Source organism: Dromaius novaehollandiae, chromosome 4 (assembly GCF_036370855.1).
Source record: "Dromaius novaehollandiae isolate bDroNov1 chromosome 4, bDroNov1.hap1, whole genome shotgun sequence".
Lineage (NCBI taxonomy): Eukaryota > Metazoa > Chordata > Aves > Casuariiformes > Dromaiidae > Dromaius > Dromaius novaehollandiae.
Genome location: NC_088101.1, coordinates 7,126,236 through 7,152,504, shown reverse-complemented (window position 1 = coordinate 7,152,504; position 26,269 = coordinate 7,126,236). Strand labels below are relative to the sequence as shown.

General features: G+C 40.1%; 1 protein-coding gene across 5 annotated transcripts in view; it reads left to right on the top strand.

Annotated features, from left to right (window-relative positions):
* The window catches only part of WDFY3 (WD repeat and FYVE domain containing 3), a 193,373-nt gene extending 169,300 nt beyond the window's left edge, over nt 1–24,073 (top strand). For all 5 annotated transcript variants that reach the window (XM_064510310.1, XM_064510311.1, XM_064510307.1 and 2 more), the window contains 18 exons: nt 147–227; nt 766–820; nt 1,172–1,291; nt 2,102–2,219; nt 3,401–3,507; nt 4,033–4,186; nt 6,713–6,804; nt 7,153–7,365; nt 10,305–10,452; nt 11,615–11,769; nt 12,765–12,923; nt 14,579–14,758; nt 15,820–16,002; nt 16,847–16,943; nt 17,965–18,297; nt 18,900–19,011; nt 19,354–19,551; nt 20,369–24,073. In XM_064510310.1, the coding sequence (XP_064366380.1) occupies nt 147–227; nt 766–820; nt 1,172–1,291; nt 2,102–2,219; nt 3,401–3,507; nt 4,033–4,186; nt 6,713–6,804; nt 7,153–7,365; nt 10,305–10,452; nt 11,615–11,769; nt 12,765–12,923; nt 14,579–14,758; nt 15,820–16,002; nt 16,847–16,943; nt 17,965–18,297; nt 18,900–19,011; nt 19,354–19,551; nt 20,369–20,489 (2,626 nt within the window). In that variant the 3' untranslated portion in view covers nt 20,490–24,073. The remainder of the gene's footprint in view (nt 1–146; nt 228–765; nt 821–1,171; nt 1,292–2,101; nt 2,220–3,400; nt 3,508–4,032; nt 4,187–6,712; nt 6,805–7,152; nt 7,366–10,304; nt 10,453–11,614; nt 11,770–12,764; nt 12,924–14,578; nt 14,759–15,819; nt 16,003–16,846; nt 16,944–17,964; nt 18,298–18,899; nt 19,012–19,353; nt 19,552–20,368) is intronic.
* The last annotated feature ends 2,196 nt before the right edge of the window (nt 24,074–26,269 follow it).

Genomic DNA, 26,269 nt, shown 5'->3' with positions numbered 1-26,269 from the left:
AAGGGCCATTGCAATTTTGTTGAGGATTTTACATACCTGCTCAAAAAAAGTCTTTAATTGCACTAAATGTAGTATGTTTCTTCCAAGCAGAAGACATGCCTAGGACAGAAACACTAATCTTACTCTCCTTTTAACTGCTGATACAGGTTTTTGGCTGTAGTACCATCTTTAACTGACAGTTCAGAGTCAGTGTCTGGACAGAGACCAAACACCAGCGTAGAACAAGGGTAAGTGATTCGGTTCCTCACAATCTCTATAGCTCATTGGTTTCAATTAAAGATACTTGCATTAAGTTCCAGATTCACTGGAAAGTATTGCACCCTCATTTCAGGTTGGGTACTACCAAAATAAATAAATATGATCTTATGCTCCAGTTAACTTAAATATACTAGTATAATTGTCACCATCACTACATCTTCCTACAAATTAATATATGCTATCAGGACTAATCCTATCAGTATACCAATATACTCTGAAAGGAATTTGAGTGCAAAAAGCATTTGGCTTGTCAAATTGTTAAAGATACTTTCCTGATCTGTGGTCCGTTAAGTATATTTGTACTTGCACTGAACTGTATATTTAATGCGCGTAATATTAATGGCCTATGTTCAGAAATAAAGTACTGCTAAAGCAACAAAGTAACAAACCTATGGTATTCTAATTGTTATAACTTACAAGTTTTAATCTAAAACTTTGAATTGTGTCGAAAAGATGCAATCCAGATCTTACTGTAAGTCAAAAACTGCTCTTTCTTCTTCCCACTAGGTCTGGCTTGCTTAGTACTTTAGTTGGAGAAAAATCTGTTACTCAGAGATGGGAAGTAAGTGTGAAGATTCCAGTTTTTGTATTAAATTCTACATGTCATAGTCATACATAATTAATGCGTGAGAGTTGCATCCTCTTAGTCAAAAAGGTGGAATATGCTGCTATAGAAAAATCTCTCTCAGCTTTATAGTTTGTAATGTTTCGTGTTATCATAATTTCATGAGAAATAGAAAATTGTTCGACCGTTAAAAATGCAAGAGGTGGGATTGCAGAGGGAAGGAGAGAGAGAGCATTGTAAATGAGCATTGTATGTTTGGGGAGGGCTGAATTCCTTGGAAGTCTAGCAGTTTAAACACTTGATTGCTGTAAAGTAAAAACACAAATGCTGTTATCTGTCTTCCTTAAGAGAGGAGAAATCAGCAATTTCCAGTACCTGATGCACTTGAACACTCTGGCGGGCAGATCCTATAATGATCTCATGCAGTATCCTGTCTTTCCCTGGATTCTTGCAGATTATGATTCGGAGGTACATAAAATATCTTGTCACTGTAATAGTAATTTTTTATGTGCTCAAGATTTGCCAATACTATACCTGGCTCATGCTGCCTTGGTAGAACCAAGGTGTATTTTTTTGCCAGTTGTTTGATTTCATCTGTTTTCTGATGTCCAGTCCACCCTCTCACAGGGTAGGGTATTAGAAGATCTTGACAGTTTCCACGCAGGCAGGTCCTTGTCTGTGCTGATTTTACTGGCATTATTTGACTCTGCACAGAGAGGGGCTTGCATGCACAGTGCGTTCTAAGGCAGCTTCCTCTCTTTTATGTAGCGACGTGAAAGGCTGCAGCACTTTCTGTAAGTATTTGCATTAGCTTTCTGCAATATATCCTGAAGGATGTTATGCCACAGAGAAAGCGCACTTGTCTCTGCAAGCAAGACTCTGTATGAAATCTGGCCCCAAGGATGAATTTGGTTTTAAGAAAGGTGAAACATCCTATTAATGTTTTTGTGGACAGCTGTTGCTACCAGCTATACCATAAAATAAAGTATTGTTAGGCGACCCATGAAGTATTCAAGATCAGAATTAGGGAGGTGGGAAACAAGATGAAGGGAGCAGGGCAAAAATTATCCAGAGCCCAGATATGATTTAAAATAAAAACAGTGACTCTCTTAGGTCAGATAGAAGGATGTTTTTTTAAGCATATCCACACGAGCCGAATGATTTAACCTGCTGAGAATGTAGAAACCAAAGATAACAGCCTTAGGAGATACATGGTGTTTAATACTGATGAGCAGTGCTGAAAGTTTTTAAAATCGGTGTCTGTTTTTATTTTAAAAGGAATTGGACCTTATGAATCCCAAGACATTCAGAAACCTGGCCAAGCCCATGGGTGCTCAAACAGAAGACAGGCTAGCCCAGTACAAGAAACGATACAAAGACTGGGAAGATCCCAATGGTAAGTAACGATATACCCTGCAGGAAAAGGAGGCAGAGGGGCATGTGCCCATCACACAAGGGAGGGAGTCACGGATTTTTATAATACGGGTCAAAAGGTTCGAATGTGCAGGACTTTGCCATGGTTCTCAATGATTTTCCACCAAATATTAAATTAAAGCAGAGGGGTGGGTGGTTGGTGTGCGTTTTTTTTAATCTAAACAACAGCATTTGTTTATATTTAAAAACAAAGATAAAAGTGTTAAATACTCGTAAGAGTTTAATGTTATCTAAAGGCTAGAACAGGCAGACATGTGAAACATGACTAGGTGTCTCTTTGACTAATACCATTTGAGTGCCGCTTGAAAGAAAATAAGCGGTACAGAAGAATAGGAACACTTCTGCATTAGCAGTACCTCCAACCTTTTCGTTTCTTATCTTAATACATGTTTTTTGCTAACTAATCGGCATGTCTGATAGCAAAAGGGGGGGGAGCCCTAATAGGTACTTCTAAAGTATGTAACACCTCAAAATGAGATGCAGTCAAATTATTTTTTCTCCGTTTTAGAGTTTCCTTAAATAGTGAAAATAAAATGTGTGTTTGTCAAAGCAGCTAGCATGCAGGATACCTTTCTTATATGCTTTTATAGAAGACACAAGCCTAAATAACTACTGCAGTGCTGTTCTGTGTCGAACACCAACAGGTAGCAGAGACTTTCACTTTTAAAAATGAAGCGATATATTCTACATGTATTTATGCATGCCTCTTGCCAGGAAATTAAGAAAGTAAAAGCTGTACAAAATCTGTAGCCAACAATTCTGAGATGCGTTTGTGCGCAAGTTAAGTCCACAACACCAGAGACTAAAAGTAAAAATGCCCCTTCAGCAGAAATCGTCATAGCTGTATTAGAACATTTCAATTATTTAAAATATAAAGTGACTAACCATGCAGTATTGCTGGGCAGAAGCCTGTTGAATTACAGCTACTGGACTGCAGCCAAAACTTAAGTGTTGGCCATGACAAAACATAAGGTTTGCAGACATTCACTTCCCCAAGAATGAAAACTACAAATTCCAATTTCAAATGTGTTCAGGGTTACTGAGTTATTACAAGGCAGCACTACTTAAATTTATTGATTTTTTCATTTAGTGCTGATTTTGTCATTTATTTCCTCTCTGTTTATGATTTTTAATCTTCTATAGGGGAAACTCCAGCTTATCACTATGGGACCCACTATTCATCTGCCATGATAGTGGCTTCCTATCTTGTCCGGATGGAACCTTTTACTCAGATATTCTTACGGCTGCAGGTAAAAAGTGTGAGATTTCATTTTGTTCCGTTCCTGCTGTGTATTTGAAACCTGTTTTAAAAAAATGTGATCAGTCTACTTTGTTCTCATCGGATACGATGAGCTGAGCGATTGTTGCCCTGGCACATCTAATGTTTCTTTGAAAAATTGAATGCATCCCTCCAAAGAGCCAGTGTAGTACTTGAGTGTTAAATTAAGCAAATGTTTGTACAGCCCATAATCTTTAGGCAGCTTGAAAATCAGTTGGGTTTGCAGCATTACTTTTTAAATATTTTCCTAGATGGAAGCCATCAGACAAGAATACTTGTTTTCTTTGGAACAGAGTTTCCACTGAAGAGACTAAAATTTGAAATAGGCCTAGATCTATCTCCCTCTAAAATCTTGATGCTTTATGTTTACTACTACTGCACATCAAAAAAATAATGCAATAGCTTAAATCCTTTTTGTTAGAGGAAGACTGCTCGTGGCCAGATCTGTTGGGCTGAGAGATGCTCTGATGCTGACGCTTCTTGCTTCATTCCCCAGGGCGGGCACTTTGACCTGGCCGACCGAATGTTTCACAGCGTGCGGGAGGCTTGGTATTCGGCATCGAAGCACAACATGGCAGACGTCAAGGAGCTCATCCCGGAATTCTTCTACCTCCCCGAGTTCCTGCTCAATTCCAACAACTTTGACCTAGGTGGGCAGAAACGGCCGATAGCATTGCTACGGATGTGAGAGCAGCGCCAGGCAGTCTGGCGTGAGAGAAGTGTATCGTAACATGCACAGAAAGGGATGCGTTTAACTGCATGAGAAAATGATGAATGACTTGAACATTCCCATATTAAAGGATAATAAGGACTACTGCTAGCATTTCTTGGTGTACTGTATGCAGGGTTATATTTGAAAGCCTGAATTGTTCAGAGCTCATTGTTTCATCAGGAATAGCATAGTCAGAATTCTTATTTCAACCATGGTACCTCAAATTTTCTTTTCTTTTAGATTTATCAGATTTAAGGTATTTTCCAACAGTGAGTGTTCATTTTAAGCAGTGGAGGAAAAGTTTATTCTGAGAATTATTAAGCAGGACATTTAAATATTGGGAAAATATTTTTTTTATTTGTGGTGGTGTTTAACTGGTTTTAAACCTTCAAATCCTCATGTTTTACTTGGAGTTTCCCTGGATTGCATTTTCCTGCATGTAACGTTTAGCTCCATGATGATACTCGCAATCTTTATCACAATTTTTTTTTTTTTTTTTTAAAGTCTTTCAAAAACTGACTGTCTTGACTTTTAGGCCTTCCTCTTAAAATATTTCTAAAGGTTTTGTTGAAATGTGGCAGTTACCTTTTGCTATAATAATTATTTGACAGGAGTCAAATTTCACACGCCTATTGGCCATATGAGATAAATATGCATTAGTATGTATATCACTGTTTTCGGTATCTCCTGAGCTCAGTGCTGTAAATCTAATTTTCATGATAAGGATTAATCAAGTCTTCAGTTTTAACAGCCTAAGATCCTTTATTTGAAATATACTATAAGAAGTTAGAAGCATGACCTTACCAAAAAAAGAAAAAGTCCCTTATAACACCTTTCCCAAGTATATTTCACACAGAGGTGTGGGGCTGTTACCATAAAAATACTGAGATCTTGTGCGTTTAGTTCCATATCAGATAATTTTGGACTGTGACTGTCAGACAAAGTACTAGAAATCCTTTACTGACCTTTTGGAACAACAGTAGGAAAAATTTCTTCTGAACTCCTGGTAGAAACTATGTGATACTTTGTTTGTGTTTCTTCATAGTTATCCCCCCTCACCCCCCCCCCCCCCCCACCTCAAATAAAAAGACGGGAAAATATTCACAGTCTGGTTATGCAAAAAATGTTTCTCTTGGAATAATGTACGGCTTCTGCGCTCCTGTGAACTTGGAGATTTGATGGTGTTCAGAATTAGTAAGAGGTGTGGAAGTGGCTCTCAGCAACAAAAAAACAACATGGGAATGTAACTGGGGAGTCTTTAGAGGGGAAAAAAAACCCCACACATTTTTAGTACTTGGAACATACCCCCCTCTAATGGTCACAGTGTGAGTGGGGGCTATCCTCGACCCAGGTGAATGGATGTGGCCAGGCCGTGCCCAGGGAAATTACTGATGTCCTTGTGGTTTGAAGCTTGTGAGGAGTACTTATTAGTTTTTTGATGTCAGGAAATAATTATTTAGCCTTCACCCCCTTGAAATTTAGCCATTTTCTTGGGTAAAACAATAATTCCATTCCTTGGGATGGAATGTTTGCGTTGTGAAGAAAATAAATCTTGGGATGAAATGCTGTTCCACCAAGGCTTCTCAGTGCTGTTTGATGTTACACCGTTTCATGCCAGGATTTATTTTCCTTCAAAATATACCCAGTTGACATGTCTGTTGCTATATACACACTAAAGAGACGCCCAATATAGAAATTATGTTCTGTCTTAAGTTAGAGCTCTCGCATATATTCAAGTTTGCCTCGTGGGATAACTCCTAAAGTAGAAGTCCCAAAGAGATCAAGGAATGAACCTCACTGCGGTGATTCCTCTGACTGCAAAATGGACCGCTTCTCCAGCAGCAGCTCTTATTAGCAAGGCTGACTGCTTCACTGCAAGCTAAATAGATAAAAATGAGATTCTAGTCTTGCAATAGCTGCAGAAGGCTGTTCTACTGCCTGCTTTCAATATCCTTGATGCACTGCAGTGGGTCTTCCCCATGATAGGGAGAGAAAAGTATAAATGTATTTAAATAGAAATAAAGACACAAATCTGTGTTCCAAAGAGCACTTTATTAGGGAAGCTAAGGGTCTGGAGTTCAGACCGTATGGTGTGAAGCTCTTAATCTTTTTTTTTTTTTTTTTTAATTTATCTAATTAACTCTCCTAGCTAGAAAAATTGTTTGTTTTGAAGAGCATACTTTGAAACATTATCATCATCTTCAAAAGTCTTAACAAAGAATATTTTAATTCTTCTTCTTTGCTTTTTCACTGTTGCAAGCTATACTACATAAACAAGCACGTATGAGATGGAATTTTTCAGGCTTTATCACCTGACATTTAAAAATTACACTAGATTTTAAAGAAAAGACAGAAATGTCTTGCTCTATAAAGGAAAGGCATTGTGATTTTTTTTTTTTTTTTTTTTTACTGCTGCTGTTACAATATGGTTTCAGTTCTTGCTTTCAATTTGTTTGTTTTTTAGGTTGCAAACAAAATGGCACTAAGCTTGGAGATGTAATACTCCCCCCATGGGCAAAAGGAGATCCTCGTGAATTTATCAGAGTTCATCGGGAGGTAATTTGCATTTTGATTATGATAATAGAAAATGTCAGTTGTGAGTTTCCACTGCATAGGAAGCTAAGCACGATTCATGCAGTCACTGCTACTAGCCAAGCCACTGGTTCTGGGTTGATAGCAGATTATTGCAAAAATGTGCAAAACTGGTGTTTCCTCCACTTTCTTTTTGGCTAGACTAAGTTGAGGCAAGAACTGTTTGAATGAAAAGCTTTATAAAAATATATCAAGAATATTCTTTATCAAGAGTATATCAGAATATATTCTGCATTTTTCCTTATAGTGGGCATAGTAGACTTGGCTAATGATTAATGTGGTCAGTTTTAATGCATGCTCTCTGAATTTCAGGCTCTGGAATGTGACTTTGTGAGTGCACATCTGCATGAGTGGATTGATTTAATCTTTGGCTATAAACAGCAAGGTCCTGCTGCAGTAGAAGCTGTAAATGTCTTTCACCATCTCTTCTATGAGGGGCAAGTGGACATATATAACATCAATGATCCATTGAAAGAGACAGCTACCATAGGATTCATTAATAACTTTGGGCAGATACCAAAGCAGGTACACAGTTGTTAAAATTCTTATTTGCCAGATGACATTCTGATTGAACTGTATAATTCATTAATAAAGAAGAGGAAAGTATTTAAGGAATGAAATTTCCTGGGAGTGAGAATTTGTTCATAAATATATTTCCAGTGATGTGAAACCATTTATATTTTAGTCATAAATGTGATGAAGATAAACCTAAGGTTTTGCTCATGAGATTGGAAATGTCTTCTTATTTTAAGAGCATGAAGAAAAAAAAAAACTTAAAGAGATCATAGAGAAACTTTGAAAAACAAAATCAGAAAAATGAGTATGTTGGGTTCCCAGCACTTGTTGGGGACTCCAGATTGCAACAGCACATAGTATTCCAGCACAGCCATAGCATACTTCAAAATGTAGTAAAAATAAACAGCGAAAGAGTGATGAGTGTGACAGGGCAAATGTTAGAGTTTTTAGTGAGCACCTGATTTTTAACAGTTTATTTGAAATAAATGGCGGGGATCCACTTCCAGCTGTCTGTCTCACTGCTTGGAAGGAGGCCTAAAAATCACGACCTACCCTTTGTGGCTGCTTTTCTCCTTTTTCTTCCTTGTTCTCTCTCGATAATCTAGACTCTGTGTAGCGGCAGTGGGGTTTTCTCCTCTCAAGTAATCATTGTAAGTGACTGCACAGTAATACCGATCATACCTGGGCCAGCCGAAGCAAGAAGAAGAGATGAAGGTTGGGTCTGAGAGCAGGGCAATAAAAGGGCATTACAGCAGAGTCCAAGCGAGTGCCTGAATCTTAAGATGTCTGTTAAGGACAAACATGACGAGACTTGCCAGAGAGCGCATGATGCTTTGCTAGAGGAACTAGCAGACTGCAGTAAACGCAGGGCCCTTCAGGGTTTTGTTGTCACTGGAGCTATTTTGGACTGTTATCCCTTAGAAATCTGAGAGTGTGAAAAAATATATATCATATGATATGTTTTTGGGTTGAAGAATGGTGTCCTGAATGTCCTTGATTCAGATCTTGGGAGGAGATCATCCCAGCTACTGTTTCTGCTCCGTCAAAACGTCATATCCTAGCAAAGGACTGTCGGTCTGCAAGAGCTTTGCTTCCTAAATCCACAATGACAGGCAGGTGTCGTGGTGCTGACAACCAAGCAAGGTGTCACACAAAGGTGGTGTTACCTCCAGTGCCACCGCAGATCACCGATTTCTCTAGGGGCTGACTTCTATCCATGTCCCAGTGGGTGACCCCAATAACTAGAGGGAAATTTGGCACCCAGTTGGAATGCTACGGAAGAGAGTAAGGATTCGCCGGGGGTAAGGACAAAATGCCCTTGAGATCTGAGGCACCAGAGCACTAGCAATGCTGAGTAGGTGCTCGGCACCGATAGAAGCAGCATCACTGATGGGATTACCAGGAGCCTGAGCGTCTTGAGAAATGCCCCCTCTCCTTCGGTCATTTTTTGGTGGCGAGGGCTGTTGAAGCACGTTTTCATGTGACCTTAGAGTTTTGTTATTGCCCTCTGTGATTTTTCCATGGGGAATCTAGAGGAAGATAGCTCAGTGACTTGGCTGCTAGGCACTTTTTCCCTCCTTGCCGCATGGAAGCATTTCAAGAGGACTGCATCCCCCTTCTCATACGTCTTCCCACCAGTAATGCTCATGGTAGTTCAGTTGCCTGTTTTAAGTCCAGGATGCAAAACCTTCGAGAGCTGGTGCTGTATTTGGAAGAGTGGTCTCACAGGCTCTGCCAGCATCCTGAGATCTTGCTTTCTAAACAGTCTGGTGAGGCAGAGGGGAGTAACCAAGAGGAATGGTAACTCAGAGGATAAAGGAGTTATTTTTATTGCTGGAAGTGGAGTACTTTGAGATCAGTTGTCCGTGTGAACGTGATGCACTGTGCCCTCTCTCCCCTTCTCTTAGGCCAGCCAGATGGGATGCTGTAGTTCAGGGAGAGCTGAGGCCTATAGGCCTGTCACACATACACGCGGGGTATGAAGGGTAACCAGCAGTAAAAGGTGTGTGCATGCCAAGTAGGTGCTCAGGCTAAAGAGACTCACAGCTCAACTACCTGAGGCTTATGCATGTTCCCACCACCCTGGATAAGCAAATAGATGACACATCTCGAAGGACTTCAAAGGAAATAGCGTTCCTTTCTCTCAGCCTTCGAATTTCACTTCTTTCAGTGCCATATTAGCGTTTTTGTGGAAGGATAGTTGAGATCTACAAACTATCGCTGAATGTTATGTCTGTTATTTGCATAGTATACTACATAGCATCTACCATCAAAATGTTTATAACAAATTTATAATTTGATAAAGTTTAGTGTGCGTCATTGCTTCCGATAAGCCATGATCATCAATGATCTGCTTGTTTGACATTGCTGAAGATGTCAGGAATTGGCACTGAAGCAGTAAAATGGAAATTCACTGACTCACTATCACAAGATAAGCAGAAAACAGCTACGGGTTAAGATGTGTTTCTTGTCCATAATTGTTATATGTGGTCCAATGCCTTGCCCACACGTGCAGTTGTTCTGTTCTTTGGTAGACTCACTGCCTCCGAGCGTGTGGGCTGCTGTTTGTGGGACACAGTTTGTTTCAAAGCCAAAAATGAGCTTTTGTTTTGCATAGGTTAGAATTTTACACCGTGTTGTGTAACACTTTGGGGATTTTTGCTTGCTTTACTTCAACCGTTTTTGCAACTGGATGTAGTTTTAAAAATGTTCTGCTGATTATATCCTAGTTGGATTTTGCATCACTCATGGAAGCGTTATTAAAATGGTTGAGTGTCATAAATAGTGAATGCTGAATAGCAAAGCCATGAATGCTGAAAACATTTAAGTAGCTTTTGCTGATCTGTGTATCTTTAGGAGCTAAATCAGATACCGTTGACGCTTTTTAAGCTTATGGTCTTGGAAAGCTGTGATATTTTTTAAATAAGTAATTTCTTGATGAATTTCAGCTCTTTAAAAAACCACACCCACCAAAGCGTGTTAGAAGCCGAGTGAATGGAGAGGCTGTGGGAACCTCTGTGCCCCCTGGTTCTACAAGTGACAAGATTTTTTTCCATCATTTAGACAACCTGCGGCCATCCCTTGCACCCGTGAAAGGTAAAACTTAAAAGCAGCGTATTTACTCTTGTTTCTTTCCCAGAGCATTTGTAGTTCCAGCAGGATGAAGTCACTTTTCATATTTTGCTTTGTTTTCTTTCCTGATGTTCTTAATGTTTATACTTTTGTGACAAAGACACTTAAAATACCCCAGTGCTATAACATTGTGTTCTTACTCATCTTAAAGTGTGCTTAGGATGCACAAAATCTGTACCTATTCAATATCACTTCTTTAAAGACAGGGATAAAATTGGGCCCAAGCACCTCTTTAAAGTTTTGATTTGAACAGATTGTGTCTGAAGCTAATTCCCGTGGTGTCTAGACAGTATTCAGGGTACTTTGCTTCTGGGCCTTGGATGGGCTCAGGTTTTGTGCTTTGCTCTAGCAGAAGGATTCTTTCTCAGCAGCACCAAGAAGTCCTTGGACTACTGGCAGGAAGGTTGCACTGGCAGTTGCACTGAGACTAAAAAAGTAGTTTTTCAATTCATATATGACACTGGACTGAATAAAAGTTAATTCTCTGTGAGGTAGGTAGGTCATATATAGTCCTTTCTTCTTAGTGTAAAGAAAAAAATCAAAAAAAGGTGGTGTACTGTTAGAATACAACCGGACTCCTGCTGTCTTAGACAGGAAATGAGGAAGCATTAATCAGTATTTGCAGAGCTTGAGAAAAATAGGTAGGAAACCACAAGCTGTAGTCAGAAATGTAGCTGGTTGAAACGTTTGGCCAAGATGTTGGAACCAGTACCAAAAAATATGTGTTTTTAACTGTATCAGAAATGATACAATCATCAAATTTAATGGCCACAAGCATCAGAAAGATCACTTCTGGGTTATCTTAGTCCTGAAGGACAGCCCATGCAATGACTCAGGTGGGAACAGAGCTACCAGAGATTCTCAGGGTGTCGTCTCCATTAGTGGTGGTGCTTAGCTGTGTGCGCGTTAGGAATACCACCACATAAGGTGCCATCATTGCAGCTGTAACTCAGATTTGTGTGATATAATGTATGTAGTATAATTGTGTAATATAAACAACACAGATCTTGTTTCTGTTGAGCTTTGGGGCATTTAAATGGGATCGGAAGGGACCGCTGCAAATCCACGCGGTATGCTGAGGCTTGTCTGTGTTTGCAGTCAAAGGTAACTATTTCTTCTCCTTTAGAGCTGAAGGAGCCTGTGGGACAGATTGTGTGTACTGATAAAGGCATTCTGGCAGTAGAGCAAAACAAGGTTCTCATCCCACCTGCATGGAACAAAACTTTCGCTTGGGGCTACGCAGATCTCAGCTGTAGACTGGGTACCTACGAGTCGGACAAGGTTTGTGATCTGAAACCTGTGTCAGTGCTGAATGTAACAAGTTTGTTTTATTGCTCCCTATCGAGTGGTCTCCATCAGAACACCAGAAGAATGACATTAATCAGTGAATAACAGTATTTTCTAAAAATTTACAAAACGTGAATGAATTAAATCCACGTACTAAAAGCTCCTATCTGGTGTTCTCTCAGGAACCATCTTGTGGCAGAGATTGGAATTGGTTCTGTTTGAGTAAAACCTGTATCTGGGGTAGCCACAATGTCTTAATTATGTAATGGGCCAGCATGTAGGATGGCACTCAGGCTTGTATTTTTATCCTGCCCAGACAAATTATCAATCACTTTAACAGCTGTGTTACGGATAGAAAACTGGCTTGACTGTAATCAGGGAGCTGGCAAGATCAGCTGACTTTTTCTTTTTTTTTTTTTTTAATTCCCTAAAATAGACAGTCATGTTTTTTTCCATTCATTGTCTTTTTCTGCATGCTTGGTTCATTTGTTTATAGCACATGACTCTATTCGGGAGCATGGGCTCAGTGTCCTATATGTTAGAAAGCACCTAACACATGAGTGTCCAAACTTCTTGCAGGTACTAGTAGAGGATTTGGCCCCAGCAAAACATCAGGGTCTAGTTTGAAAGCAGAAGAGCAATGATAGTAACCACAATTGCCAGAGCAAGTGGAAAGCAAATGTGAAATGTCCTCATTGTGCTCTGTGCACAGAGGAAAGTTCCTCTGTGCTCTGCTATCTTTTACAGTGTGATTGTTTGATAAACATTCCGTATGGATTAATACCATTTCTTAGCCGTTTTGAAGTAGACAAGTGTTCGAGTGAAGCCTTTGTCATCTCTTCTGAGCTATTGCAAATCAAAAAATAGATTGGTTAATCAACAGTGACTGTGCAAAGTAGCTTTCAAAAAAACCAGCCCTAACCCTGCCATTTTGAAAGGACAAAGCACTAATTTTGCAAGTCATCTGTCTTCATTTTCTTTATTTTTAGGCAGTGATTGTTTATGAATGTTTGTCAGAATGGGGTCAGATACTGTGTGCCATTTGCCCGAACCCCAAACTGGTTATCACTGGAGGAACGAGCACAGTGGTGTGTGTATGGGAGATGGGCATCTCCAAAGAAAAGGCTAAAGCCCTGACACTGAAACAGGTAAAATAGAATAAAGATGCATTTTATATGTGAATTATGTTCAGATGTGAAAGGACATATGGAAGGGGTGTTGCTTACATAGTAAGCCAGGAAGCGTGAGTCCAGGAGACTGTTGGAGAAATAATCAGTCAAGGTACTGACCTGCATTGAAACTAGCAAAGCGTGTCTGTAAAGTTGCATCCTTTTTAAGGATAGCTGATCACCAGGAATTGCTTGGGGAGATGGGGAGGGAATTGGGTGGCACTGTTAACGAAAGTATACAGTCCTGTTCTGTGTGAAATAATCTGCTTTATTGTGGTGTTGCACATAAAATACACCTGTAAACTCTGTATCGGGGAGGACAGGGAAGTGAGACTGTCTTAAGTGCTCAAGTCCAAATAGCTTTCTTGGTAGTATTTTTGTCCCTTCTTTTGGAAGTTTGCATGTTTTAATGATGTTACTGAATAAAACTCTATTCCTACTGACAGTAATGTTTGTGAAGCAGAGTATGCTTGGTTCAGGATCATCTTAGTTTGTTCTTGCTTTGTTACTTCAACACATCAACTTTTAATATAACAAACAAGCACCTGTGCTTTTAAGTCAGTTGAAGCTAAGTTCAGAGGAAGTCTTGTCTTGTGCATCTATGAAAAAGGCTTGAAATGCCGTATTAGTTTTGTGTCGTTGTTCTAGGTAGCTAGGTTACAAGTATTATTTTCCCTGCTAGCATCGTAATAACAGGCCATTTTCCAGAGGAAGACTTCAAGCCAAACTTATGAGAAGAAATTTGGATTTATTAAATAACTTCTTTTTCACGGTTTCCAAAAGCGACTGTCCAAAGCCTTGTTTCCAAAGCATGGTACTTATGAATGGTGCAGGACACGATAGCTTGATTTTCAGGGCAGTGTATTTAAGTTGCTCTGCTTTTATCTACTTGCAAAAGCGAGGTCAGAGTATCTGCACAGTCGTTTACTGGAGCTCAGCTGATGAGCTGTAACTCGTTAAGCTGAAATAATTGATCTGTCTTCCAGACTCCTGTTCCAGTTGTTAGGTTAAGCCTAATATGCGAAAGCAGAAACTACTCAAAGTAGATGATTCTAATTTTCTTCTCCCCCAAACTAACTTTGCCCTCTCGCTTGCAATTTTCTCTTCTTTTTGTCTATCTTAAACATCAACAGAAGTTTAAATAGGAGCTATTTTATATTTGCAATGAATTTATATTATTGGAATCTAATTTCAGGTGGAGCCTGAGTGTATATTGCTCCTATAGATGAGCTAGTAATGTCACTGGAGGAAGCAGGAGGGATCAGATTTTCTATTTGGGTTTATAAAACCCCACTCATCTATTATAACACATCCTTTTTTTCTTGTATACTTGAGGGAAGGGTTGTGGGAGGGGGGGAGGCGTGGGTGCTTGGCAGAAGGCTGTATATCATTTGACCTCTGAAATCTGGACTTTTAAGATTACTTTTTAAATGGAAGAAAGAATGACTCCTATCAAAACTTTGATTATGGTAATTCTTGTTATTTAAATACTTTCATTATCCGTCCATTTAAGTCTTTTGATGGGATCATTCATGTTTACATTATCTGCATCTCTTTAGGTAAATGGGTTTAACGTAATAATTTTTGTGCTCTTTCCTGATTGCCATGTATTGTTCCTGATTTTTGTTTTGCAGGCGTTACTCGGGCATACTGACACTGTCACCTGTTTAACAGCATCACTAGCTTATCACATAATTGTGAGTGGGTCCCGTGATCGCACCTGCATCATCTGGGATTTGAATAAACTTTCATTTCTAACACAGCTTCGAGGTCACAGGGCTCCAGTTTCAGCTCTCTGTATAAATGAATTAACGGTAAGAACCAAATGCCATTCACAAAGAGCCTGAGATTGCTAAACCAAAGAAAAAACAACTAGGCTCTCCTGTAGGTTTGGGGAAACTTGCATAACTCCTCTTAAAACTATATTAAGGAATAAACTGTGTATTTTGTCCAGAGGTGCACATGAGCCTGTTCCATGCAGAGCAGCTTGAGCCCAGCAGGGCCTATTAACAGGGACAGCAGCAGTATAATTAGTGCAGCATTCAGAGTGAGTTGTCAAACCTGCCACACCAGCTAAGAAAAGATTTTGATACATAAGCTTGGTTGACTTCTGTTCTTATGCTTAATTTCAAGCAGCAGGTATGTTAGATAAAGCTGCAGGTACAACAGTAGTGGAAGCAGGCATATCCTAAGAGCTTATTTCCCTGGCGGGGCTATAAATTACAAGTTGCAATTCATCCAGCTCCCATGCACATCAAAGCATTTACCTGAATTGAGATTTTATTTAGCTTGGTCTGTCAGGGCTATAGTTTGCAGCTCAAGTGATGCTAGTGGTTGAACTCAGGATAAAGTGGGGCTGTAGCGCAATGAGAGAGTAGCAAGAGGCACGGTTTATTAGCTGCCAATCCAGTTGCTGTAGTGTCAGTGTTTTATAGTGCAGTTCTTCCCCTCTATGCTAATTGAAGTACCAACCATCCCTTGTTTTTTTCCAAATAAGGAAACAGATGAAACTTAAGGCAATAGATGCTTGTGAAAAAGAGTGGAGGCAACGTGAGCTGGATTATTTTAAAACTGTGGGGGAAAAGTACTGAAAATACTCTGTTGATTTGTCCCTCTGTGAAAGGTGGAGGAGTCAGTCCACTCTCTATATGCTGTAGATACAGCAGATAAGTTGTTACTAAGTTTGGTTTTTCTATGAACAATTTTAAAAATGCGTATCATTCTAAAGCTTTATATAGGTACTTAAACTCAGCTTGTGTAGAACTGCTGAAAAGTTCCTGTTTGGACACTGCACTATACAGATAAATTTAGCCTATGTTTTTGTGGCAAAAAAAAGACTGACATTGAAATATGGAGATGTTACTTGTCTTTTCAGGGGGACATTGTGTCGTGTGCTGGCACTTACATCCATGTGTGGAGTATTAACGGCAACCCTACTGCAAGCGTGAACACGTTCACTGGCCGAAGCCAGCAAATCATGTGTTGCTTTGTGTCAGAGATGAATGAGTGGGATACCCAGAATGTCATTGTGACGGGACACTCGGATGGAGTTGTCCGGGTAAGTACCGGCAAGTGCTGCCTGGAGAAATAAAGGTACTCCTTAGTAGTAGGCAGAGAGGTCATGTCTGTGCAGCACAGTGCCCTGGCCAGTACCAAAAGCAGTCCTGCTATACTGGTGTGCTCCACCCAAACACATGAGCCCTGCGGGAAGGAGGGAGTTCCAGGTTAGGTGGACAGTGCAGGCTGCTTTTGGTGCTGGAACCAAACTGTGCCATTTCTGCACAGGGCAGTGTGTACTGTGTCCACAGGTTAAATAGACACTGAAGATTCATGGAAAATTCTTTCAGTGAGCTGAGAGTCTTCCAGTTTTTCTTCTCCTTTTCAAGGCATCCACTGTGATCGGGTAACTGGCAAGAGTCAGAAGCATACATTTTCCTTCCCGCCCTCCCGTCCAGTCACTTTTTTTGGTCATCAGCTTTTCTGCCTGCAGACGGTGGCTTTCATTCTCCAGTTTTATTCTGCACACCTTTGGAGAATTCATTCATTGCCTAGGAAGAAATCAGGAACTTAGCAGCATCCAACCTGATTTTCAACACTTTATGTGCAGTCCTAGGTCTGCCTTAACCAGAGTCTACTGGTCAAATTGCAGCATGGAGTGGATTTTTGATTTGAACAGCTAAGATCTTAACTAATAGCCCAAGCCTTGTTCACTTGTGATTCAGGCATGAACATAGATTCCCGCTTATAGTATTTACTGACTAAAAATAGGACTCGGAATGGAGATGTGACCTGTGTCTCATGCTGTCAGTGCAGATTCACAGTTCTAATAAGCCATATTCACTCTAGAAAGAGCTAGGAAGAAAGCTAAGAGTTCAGTATGTGCTTTTCCCCTGTCCCTCCAGTTCTGGCGGATGGAGTTTTTGCAAGTACCAGAAACGCCAGCTCCAGAGCCTGTGGAGATGCTAGAAATGCAAGAGGATTGTCAGGAAGCACAAATAGGTATGTCTCCTGGCAAGGGTTTTGTATTTACCTTTTATCTGACCTTCTCTATACCTAGGTAAAATCCTGTGGTTATACGGTGCAGAATGGATGTTACAGATTTTTGTCTCGACATAGAATAGACATCATATGTGCATTAAAAAAAAAAAAAAAATCTGTGTTTTCATTCACTACCTTCCTTATGCTAGTTTTATACTGCTATGAATAGGAAGAAATCATTCCCATCCTATCTTTTTTGTGTTTAGAATCAGCTTTTCTTTGTGTGGCTACTTCTGTTACCAGTGAATGCTACCATTGTCAAAAAGCTAAATATTTCTTTAAATAAAATTATAGCATGATAGTAGAGCTAAAACCTAGTGAGGGAACGGTGTGTTATTAGGCAAGCAATACTGGCTGTATCATTTTCCCTTTTAGGAAGAATTTGGTCCATCCTTAATAGGCATTTGTTTACCCGATTTATCTTTCCATTTTCATGTTGTAGATATGATCTGGACTTGGACCTGATATATGAATACATCTCCTTTTTTCAGTAGGAATGTAAACATATTTGGCAGCTGCATTTTTTTATATTAATAAAACCTTTTATTAACAAATCTGAATCAGGTTTCTCAGTCAGCCTGGTTCTCACCGTTGTTTAGTGCATTTAACTTTGCAGAATGGCGGCAGGATTTCTTTTTTTCTTGCTAACTTGGGCGTTTTTTGAAACATTTATTCATTGTGTCTACCATAGCCTATCCCAGAAGGACTAAGAGGAAGTGGTACTTGTAGGAAATATCTACAGCCAAGGTGTGCTGTTTTGTGACAGACTGGTGCAAAAAGATGAGCAGCGTGATACCTGCTGGTATTTGCAATGGCAAGAGCCACGCAGCTGAATGTCTGCAAAGGCGTTGAGAGCCTGGCATGCAGGTAGTGCTGCGGTGGCACCTGTCAGGTTGCAGACAGCACAACTGCTGAAAAGGAAAAAGGCTCCGGCAGTAAACAGTCTTGCTAACATCATCTGCTCTCCTGTTGCACCATCCAGGGCAGGAAGCCCAGGAAGAGGAGAGCAGTGACTCAGAGGCAGATGATCCATGCATCAGCCAGGACACGAAACCACAGGAGAGTCAGAGCCAACCAAGCAGCACCAGCCACCGGCCGAGGTCGTCATCGAACAGAGCAGCAGCAGCAGCATGGTCAGCAGATAGCGGCTCTGATGACTCAAGGCGCTGGTCAGACCAGCTCAGCCTGGATGAGAAAGATGGCTTTATTTTTGTGAATTACTCTGAGGGACAAGCAAAAGTGCATCCCCATGCTCAGGTTAACCACCCACACCCCAGCTATCCTGAAGCACGGCACTACAGCAAGCTTAAACCAGGTAAACAAAATTGGGAGCACTGCCTCTGTCAGATAAATGTACTGTCAGCACTGACCCCTAAGGTTTCCCCCTCTGTCCCTGCTGCATGGAGCAGTGTTGTATTACTTTACAGTGTAACAGCCTAGGAAACAGATGTCTTTAAATGGTGTTTTTTCCCCAGTCAGCTGCGCTTCGTGTGTGCCTGATAAATCCCAAAACAGTGAAGAGAAAAATTTGTATGCAAAGGTTGCACATTGTTCAAGCTTTTCCTCAGAAGCTCTATTTCCCCACAGTTTGAAATCAGAGTCTGACTTCTAAGAAATGAAGCAATCCTTAGTCCTGTTGTGCTTTGGTACAAGGTTCACCCATGTATGTTACCATCCTCTGCAACTCTCAGCTAGACTTTCATCAGCTAGAAGGCTCTTTGCCTTGTATTTTGTCCTCTTTACGTGCATTGGGGAGCAGTTAAAAATGTATTATCAGTAAGGAAAGCTTGAGTTGTAGAGAGCTGTCTGCCTCTGGGCAGATGTTGATTCTTCCTTTTTATAAAATTATGCACCCATGTGTATGTGAAATAACAAGACCAAGTAAGCTTGTTTTTTCCCCTCCTGCTTCATTTTTAGGATACAGATGGGAGCGTCAGTTGGTGTTTAGGAGCAAACTAACTATGCACACAGCATTTGATCGCAAAGACAACGCACATCCGGCAGAAATCACCGCGCTAGGCATCTCTAAGTGAGTAGCTCACAGTTGGTTGCCTGAAACGTTCTTTCCGCATTGATAGTGGATGCAGTATGAACCAGCCGTTATCCTTTACGTAACACTGTTTTGTGGTGCTTCTCTTCAGAAGAGCTTTGTTCAAGGACAGAGATAATAAAAGTTAGATTTATTTCAGCTACCATATGTTATAGTGTTATCATAGTTCTGTTTCTCTGTCCTACCAGGTTAACTTAAATGTTAGTTACTACTGCTGTAGTTTAGCATTATTAAATATTCTGACAGGTAAAATCTGTTGCTGGCCTACGTGCGTCGCTGTGCCAGAATTGTTGTGGCAATGCTTTTGCTTTTTTCTTGCAGAGATCACAGCAGAATTCTCGTTGGAGATGGCCGGGGCAGGGTGTTCAGCTGGTCTGTAAGCGATCAGCCTGGCCGATCTGCAGCTGATCACTGGGTGAAGGACGAGGGGGGAGACAGCTGTTCGGGCTGCACAGTCCGTTTTTCCCTCACTGAGAGGCGTCACCATTGCAGGAACTGTGGACAGCTCTTCTGCCAGAAGTAAGTCAGCCAACAGTTTCCTTTGGGCTCTTTTCCATACAGAAGTTTTGGCTAGGTAAAGCTGTCACATGTCACTGAACTCTGCTAACAGGCTGAGGTTTTCCACCTCTTTACCAAAGCAAAACTGGTAAAGAAAACATCAGCACTGTCAAAACTTCCAGGGGAAAACTAGAAGGACAGACCAGACCCTTTATAAAAACAGGTAACACAGCAGCTGTCAACAGAGTATTAAATCTGCTTGCAGTTTTGAAACCTTCCTCTTGCTCATTTGAGAGAGCAGAGTCTCTAGATAATTCTAGACAACTTAACCTTGTGAAGAAAAAAGAAATTACTTGTTTTTCAGCAAATTGTTGTTCTTGTCACTCCGCAAGCAACACAGTCACAATCTAAACTGTGTACAATGCTAATGGTGCTGATTCAGGAGCCAGGAGCATGCAACCTCAGATACGAAAATGTATGACACAGAGGATGAACACGAGCTCGCCTTAGGAGCTGAAGTGGGAGACTCATCTCTGGTCTGTTGGGTTGGAGATGGTATTTATAACTTCAGCTCTGTGGCTGTAATTTCTGAGTCTAAACTGGTGACTGCTGTTTTTAAGTTACCACCCACACAGAGCCATGTGATTGATTCTATGGTGAACACACATGTTAAAATCTACTTGAGCCACATGGCGCTATATTTGTCCATCAAGATGTATTTGAACAGATTTCTGGTGTTTAAGTCATTACGATAGTTTCGACACACATTTCCACGCCAGGATAAAAAACGGCCAGGTTGGCAGAGGACCTATGCTCACAGTGTTGTTTTCCTCTACAGGTGCAGTCGGTTTCAGTCTGAAATCAAGCGCCTGAAGATTTCATCACCAGTCAGGGTCTGTCAGAACTGTTACTACAACCTGCAGCATGAGCGGGGTTTGGAGGAAGGGCCCAGGAATTGACAGGGTAACGGCAAACGGAGAGCGGAGCCCCAGGGGACCCCGGCCAGCCCCGCCGTTGCTCCAAGAACGAATCACCGGATCGTGCAGTGACCAGAAGGGATCGGAATATTGCCTGTTTACACTTAAGTTTATACTGCGTTTTAAGCACTGAAAGTAAAAGGGATCATTGAATTGATTTGTGTTGATTGAAGGTATATGAGGCTAACAGAATATTTAAATGAAGAACAAGGCCCAGGAAGACATGAGTGATGACTGCAAATACAATAAAACTGTCAACCTCTAAATCTCTCTGTTGACGTGGCTATCAAGAAAATCCTCACTTATCCTAACCACCAGTTCTTGTCTTGTTTTTGTAGAGCTAGTCATCTTTATTGGGGGGAGGGGGGAAGGGGAAGGCTTTTTAGAAGATAGTTGTAAATCTGCCTTCTTCGCAAGCAACTGTGTATATTGTAAATAGGTATAATGGCCTTTTTATCTAATTATGAATTTAACTGCCTGTTACATGGGACTTCAGATTAACCACTATACTTTGTGTGTCATCTTTATCTCATCTATCAACTTAAATATGAATGTTTAAAAAAGAAAAAAAAAACCTCAAAGGCATTATGTGTATTTCTGTTAAAAATCCAGTCTGTGCATGTTTGTTCTTTCAGTTGCCCACAGTATCTTAATTTAAATAGGCTATTCATAGAATTACATGGATTTTTTCAAAAGAGAACTTTTTTTGAGAATAGGACTTGGAGTATTTTATTCTAACTGTAAGATAACCAGGAACTAAATTGTACACTTTTGTTGCATTTTATACCAAACTATTTACCACCTCAGTGTTGTTCATATTTAATGAGGCCTCTTTTATACATATGTCAGAGCTGCAGTTTTGTTAATTACTTAATGTTCGTTAGCAGCTGATTCATGCAGTGCAAGAACCAGCTTTTACCTTCTTTAGTCAGTAGCAATTGGCTTGCAAATAGCTACAGAATTAATTGCCTGTGCGTAAAGTTTAACAACTGTTGTCCTGTAGCTTGTTTTCAAAAAACGTATAGAACAATATAGTCATTGCTCTATAACTGGGTGGTATTAATAATGTCAGAAAGGCTTCTAAAGCCCGTCTTCACGTTTTGGTACATGGCATCAACTTGAGGACAGCAGTTGATTTCCTTTACCATCTTTAAGTTTTAATACAAATTTAATAGCGGTATTTTTTTTTTTTTAACTACTCAGTCGTTTATTTTGCACTACATGTGGGATGAAATAGAGACACTGACATCCACTGAGATTGGAACACATGCATCAGGCCCATGGACTTTTTTTCTGAACGAGGTCTTGACAGTGGTTTTTTTTAAAATGTGCGTGTATATATTTTGTAAATGGGTGACAAACTGATATAGATTTAGGTATATTCACAATGGATTCTTTTAAATAATGGTAAGGATGTGACTCAAACCAACAGAAGACAAGTCGTGGCTCAGCTTTTGCTCCACTGGCGTTTCTTTGAGTTTTTTCACTCCGAGCAATGAGATTATCCTTCGCTGGTATGATCTGAGCAGAGTCTGGCCCTGGGGCAGTGAGTAGCTAAAACCCACCCTGTCCTTCAAATTGCACCGTCAAAAACCGTAGACCCCCTGTGACGGTGTGAGCTTCTTCCAGCGGGTCCTCGGCGCTGCCTGAGCCCTTCTGTCTTCTCTTGATTTGAGCTTCTAGCCGTGAATAATTTGTTAATCCTGACCACTTACTATTTACCCTGATATCACATGTTTATGCACTGAAGGTTAAATATGTATTTTGATACATGTTTGTTTATTATGTATGTGCTGGTCTGTAAAATTAGATAAATTCCTGTTTTGGTATGTATACTAGGTCCCCAAATGAACAGAAAGGCTTCTTTAGAGCCCTTGCACACTGTTGAGTAAATGCAGGTTTATTTAGATTAGCTGACCCAAATAGATCCCCTTTGAATCCAAGCTGTGATGATCAAGTAGCCCCTCTGCATGGCTACCTTGATAGATTTGTCCTTAAAAACAAACAAAACATCCTCAAAGGGAGTATGCGGAGCACTTGAATTCCTGTGTTCAGCTGTCCTCTGCAATGTTGCCTTGACCCTTCCCAAAATGATGCGAAAACAGCCTAGTTCTGAACACAGGCTAGTGGCCTGAACCTTTTCAGCTTGAAGAAAAGGCTATTTTAACACCTGTTAAATGCCCTTGAGTCCACAGAGTTTTCTCCCCTTGCCTCCACTTTTCAAATCAAAACCATGTTTAAATAAAAAAATCAAAAATTGTCTTCTATGGACTGAAACTTAATTGACTTTTAGAGCTGCATGATTAAACCCTAATGAAAACAGGGCTTCTGACAGTAACGCTAATATAACCTAAACACTAAAACAAAAAGTTGGCATTTAGTACTAATGCGGGGTCGTTAAGATCGTGGGCCGTAGGCAAAGATGTAGTTAGCCATGTTTAACTACACAGGCACGTTGTACCAGTGTTATTCTACGCTTTTTACATTTGGCAGCGTACTAAAAATCCATGGTCATTAATCTGTACAAATTCTGTAGTGTAGAGGTGAATTATTAATTAATACAAATTTGCATTTTGCAAACCAATAATCACAGCCCTCTGACTTAATTTCTCCGCTGCACTGTTCCAAAAACCACGTTCTCGCTTTTAGGAGGTGGAGGGAAAAAAAACCCACCTGCTTATATTTCCTCTGGCAGCTGGTGCTGTGGGCAACTGTTTTGTTCACTTGGGAGTGGGGTTTTGTTTTGGTTTTGGTTTGTTTAAGCTTCTAATGCAAATACTTGCTTTGTTTTCCATGTAAAAAAAATTTGTTGGGCAAAACTATACTCATGTACACTAACATTAGTAGACTGTGTTCTCTGCAAGTACCTCACATGTCTTCTCCTGCCTTGTTCTTTGTAGTATACTTACTCACGTACTCTGACATTCGTATGTAGTGTGCAACTGTAACGTCATGCTTATGAGAGGGGGTTGGCTGCCTCCAGCCCACGGTCATCAGTTCAATAGCAAAACACTTTAGATAAGTTATTTTGCACTTTCTTATGTATAAAATTGGTAGAAACTTATATTTGCTTTGTATCATTTAAAGACTCCTTTTGTTTCGGTAAATGAACTGTGTATAAAATATTTATGCAGTTAAAACTGTTTTTAGAAAGTATTTTTAATTTCAGCAAGTTTGGTTACTTGTTGCATGACTATTAACACAGCTGACTTTTTGTGTCAGTGCAATGTATATTTTTTTTGTCCTGTTATTAACTTGTAAGCCCTAGTTAAATGGCCATCTATTTGTACAGCATCAGGAGTAAATTGAAGATAACTGGCTAAGACTGGAGTGTGGAATTTTGTACTATATTGCAGAATCCAATATCTGTTTTTTGGTGGTTATGTAAAAGGCCTGAAGATTTACTATCTAGTGTGCAATCTGTGATATCTGAATGTTCATTGTATATTTGTCTCCAATGCAAAAAGGTAGAGTAACACAATTACAATACATGATTAAATGCAATAGTTCAGGTACTTAAGTATTTTTTTCATTTCAAATAAATACCTGCTATTTACCACCAAAAAGCTGTTTTGCATTTGTTGAAAGAATTTGAATAAGAAGCAATATTTGCGGTTGAATAAACATTTTTAAAATAGGAATGGTAACTAATGAGTAGCTTGTTTCTATATCATGGCAAGGGCTAAATTTTTATCACTCGTTACAATTTTGCGTTCTGAACATGAGCACAGTCCTCTGCAATGCTGCAACACGAAACCTCGTATCTTTATTTGTTTTGCTTTACGTGTGTCATTGTAGCGCTTGAAGCCAACAGAATTTGACACTGTTTAGAAGAATAGGCTCCACCAATATACAGAAAACAGACGGTAAAGAATGATTTAAGTCGTGCTCCGTAAGGAAAGTTGAGGAGGAGGAAGTACCAAAATCTAATTTAAATCATCTTCTCCAAGGAGAGAACGACTTGTAAAGCAGAACTTGACCTTATCTGGTGAGACGTAGCTTAAGATCCAGAAATGCTGAAACATTTTATTCATTCTTTCAGCCATTTTTATGCTCATTTTTAAGCTGCTAATGCTAGAGATGTGGTTTTCATTTTGGCAGTTACTTATTTGCCAACACCGATGGCTCCTGACAGTTTCTCTCTAATTAAAAACTAGGCTTTGATGAATTTGGAGCTACTGTGTTCCTTGGCTGATTAACATCAGAATTGACGTTCACGGTATTTGTCAGTAAGTGATTTCTTTAGCTGTAAAAGAAAAAATAACTTCTACTGATGAACTTAATTATCTCTGCATACTGCATTTAAAATAAATGCTTTCACGAACTAGTTGGGTTTTTTAGAGTAGACTTAAGTATGCTCTCAGGCAGTCGTTCTGAACACGGTTTTCTTGGTTATATAGCATTTTAGTCTGTCTATAGTATCCAGTAGTACCACTCTTCACAGGTTTCTTATTGTGAGATTTCCTTGCTTTAAACCTTTTCCTACACTGATCAAATGTTTTCTCTTTAACAGTTATAGGAGAAATCCTGTACTCGTCAGAGTACTTGGCAGCTGCTGCCTGGCATGCTGTTTCGGTGCCATGGAGTGGACCACAAGCCAACTTGTTCAACGCAGTTTGAGCCAGTAAACCGTGCGGGCAGCCAGGGGTAGGGGCTGGCATCGTTGTCCTCTCCTCGCGGGTAGGGTTGGCCTGCTAAGAGTAACTCTGAGCTTGTCTGGGCAGCACAGTCATTCAGTTAGCGGAATTTCAGCCTCGTTTTCCCCATTACCCTTTTTCACTGATCTGTGCCATATTAAGTTAGCAGCCTTATGCTTAACTCAGCATAGCATTTTGAATGACACACGCAACTTGTAAGTAGAGTGGCACGAGTAATTTTAGTTGCTTTTCTCCTGTCCTCCAAGGAACGTGTTCCTACGATCTCAATTTTTATAGCAAGTCTATCATGGGGTGTTTTGGGGGGCACTTCTGTTTTGTTTTGGGGGCTTTTTTTATGATTCATTCTTTTGAGCGTCTGCTGATTACTGTTTGATAATTTGGTCAAACCCTGCTTGTGGATGAAGTTTTCTTGTGCTGAAGGTGTTGAGCTGTGACCCAGCTTGCTGTCTTTTTCCACCTGCTTCTCTCAGTGATGCAGCAGAGTTAACACTAGTTGATGTCGGAGGTAACATCCAAGCACAGCCACGAAGCCATCTAATTTGTAGTCTGCTATGCATAAATATTTCCATTTGAACTTTATTTAGGTAAAGAATCTGATGTCAAAGCACATTTAAAAAAAGGGGGGGGGACAGAAAAGCTTTGTAAGGCATTCAACCTATTATAATGGCTATTTCATGTATATTGTTCTAGATGTGTGAAAGAAGCATTGTATGAAATCTTCTGTAAACTTTTTTTATTTAAGCTGGTAAGATGCATCAACCTTTTTGAAAAGTTGGTGAAGAAGCCAATTGCCATCAGAACCGAATAGCTAATTCTGCAATTTCTTGCCTAAGAAAAGGGTGTTTGTGATAGCTGAAACTTCAGCAGTTGGGCTGAGGGACACAAACAGAGGTGGGCTAATGCCTGTTCAGTAAGATCCTCGTTAGTATAAGGGAATGGAGCAGACCTTCCACTCTGGCTGCTGTCGTCTGACACTCCCCTGTTACTCTTCAAAAGTGAGCTGAACATGTGTCTCCAAGTTGCTTCCTTTTAATCACACACTTTTTCCTTTTCTTTTTTCTTTTTTCTTTTTTCTTTCTTTTTGCTCCAGTACTGTATGATGAA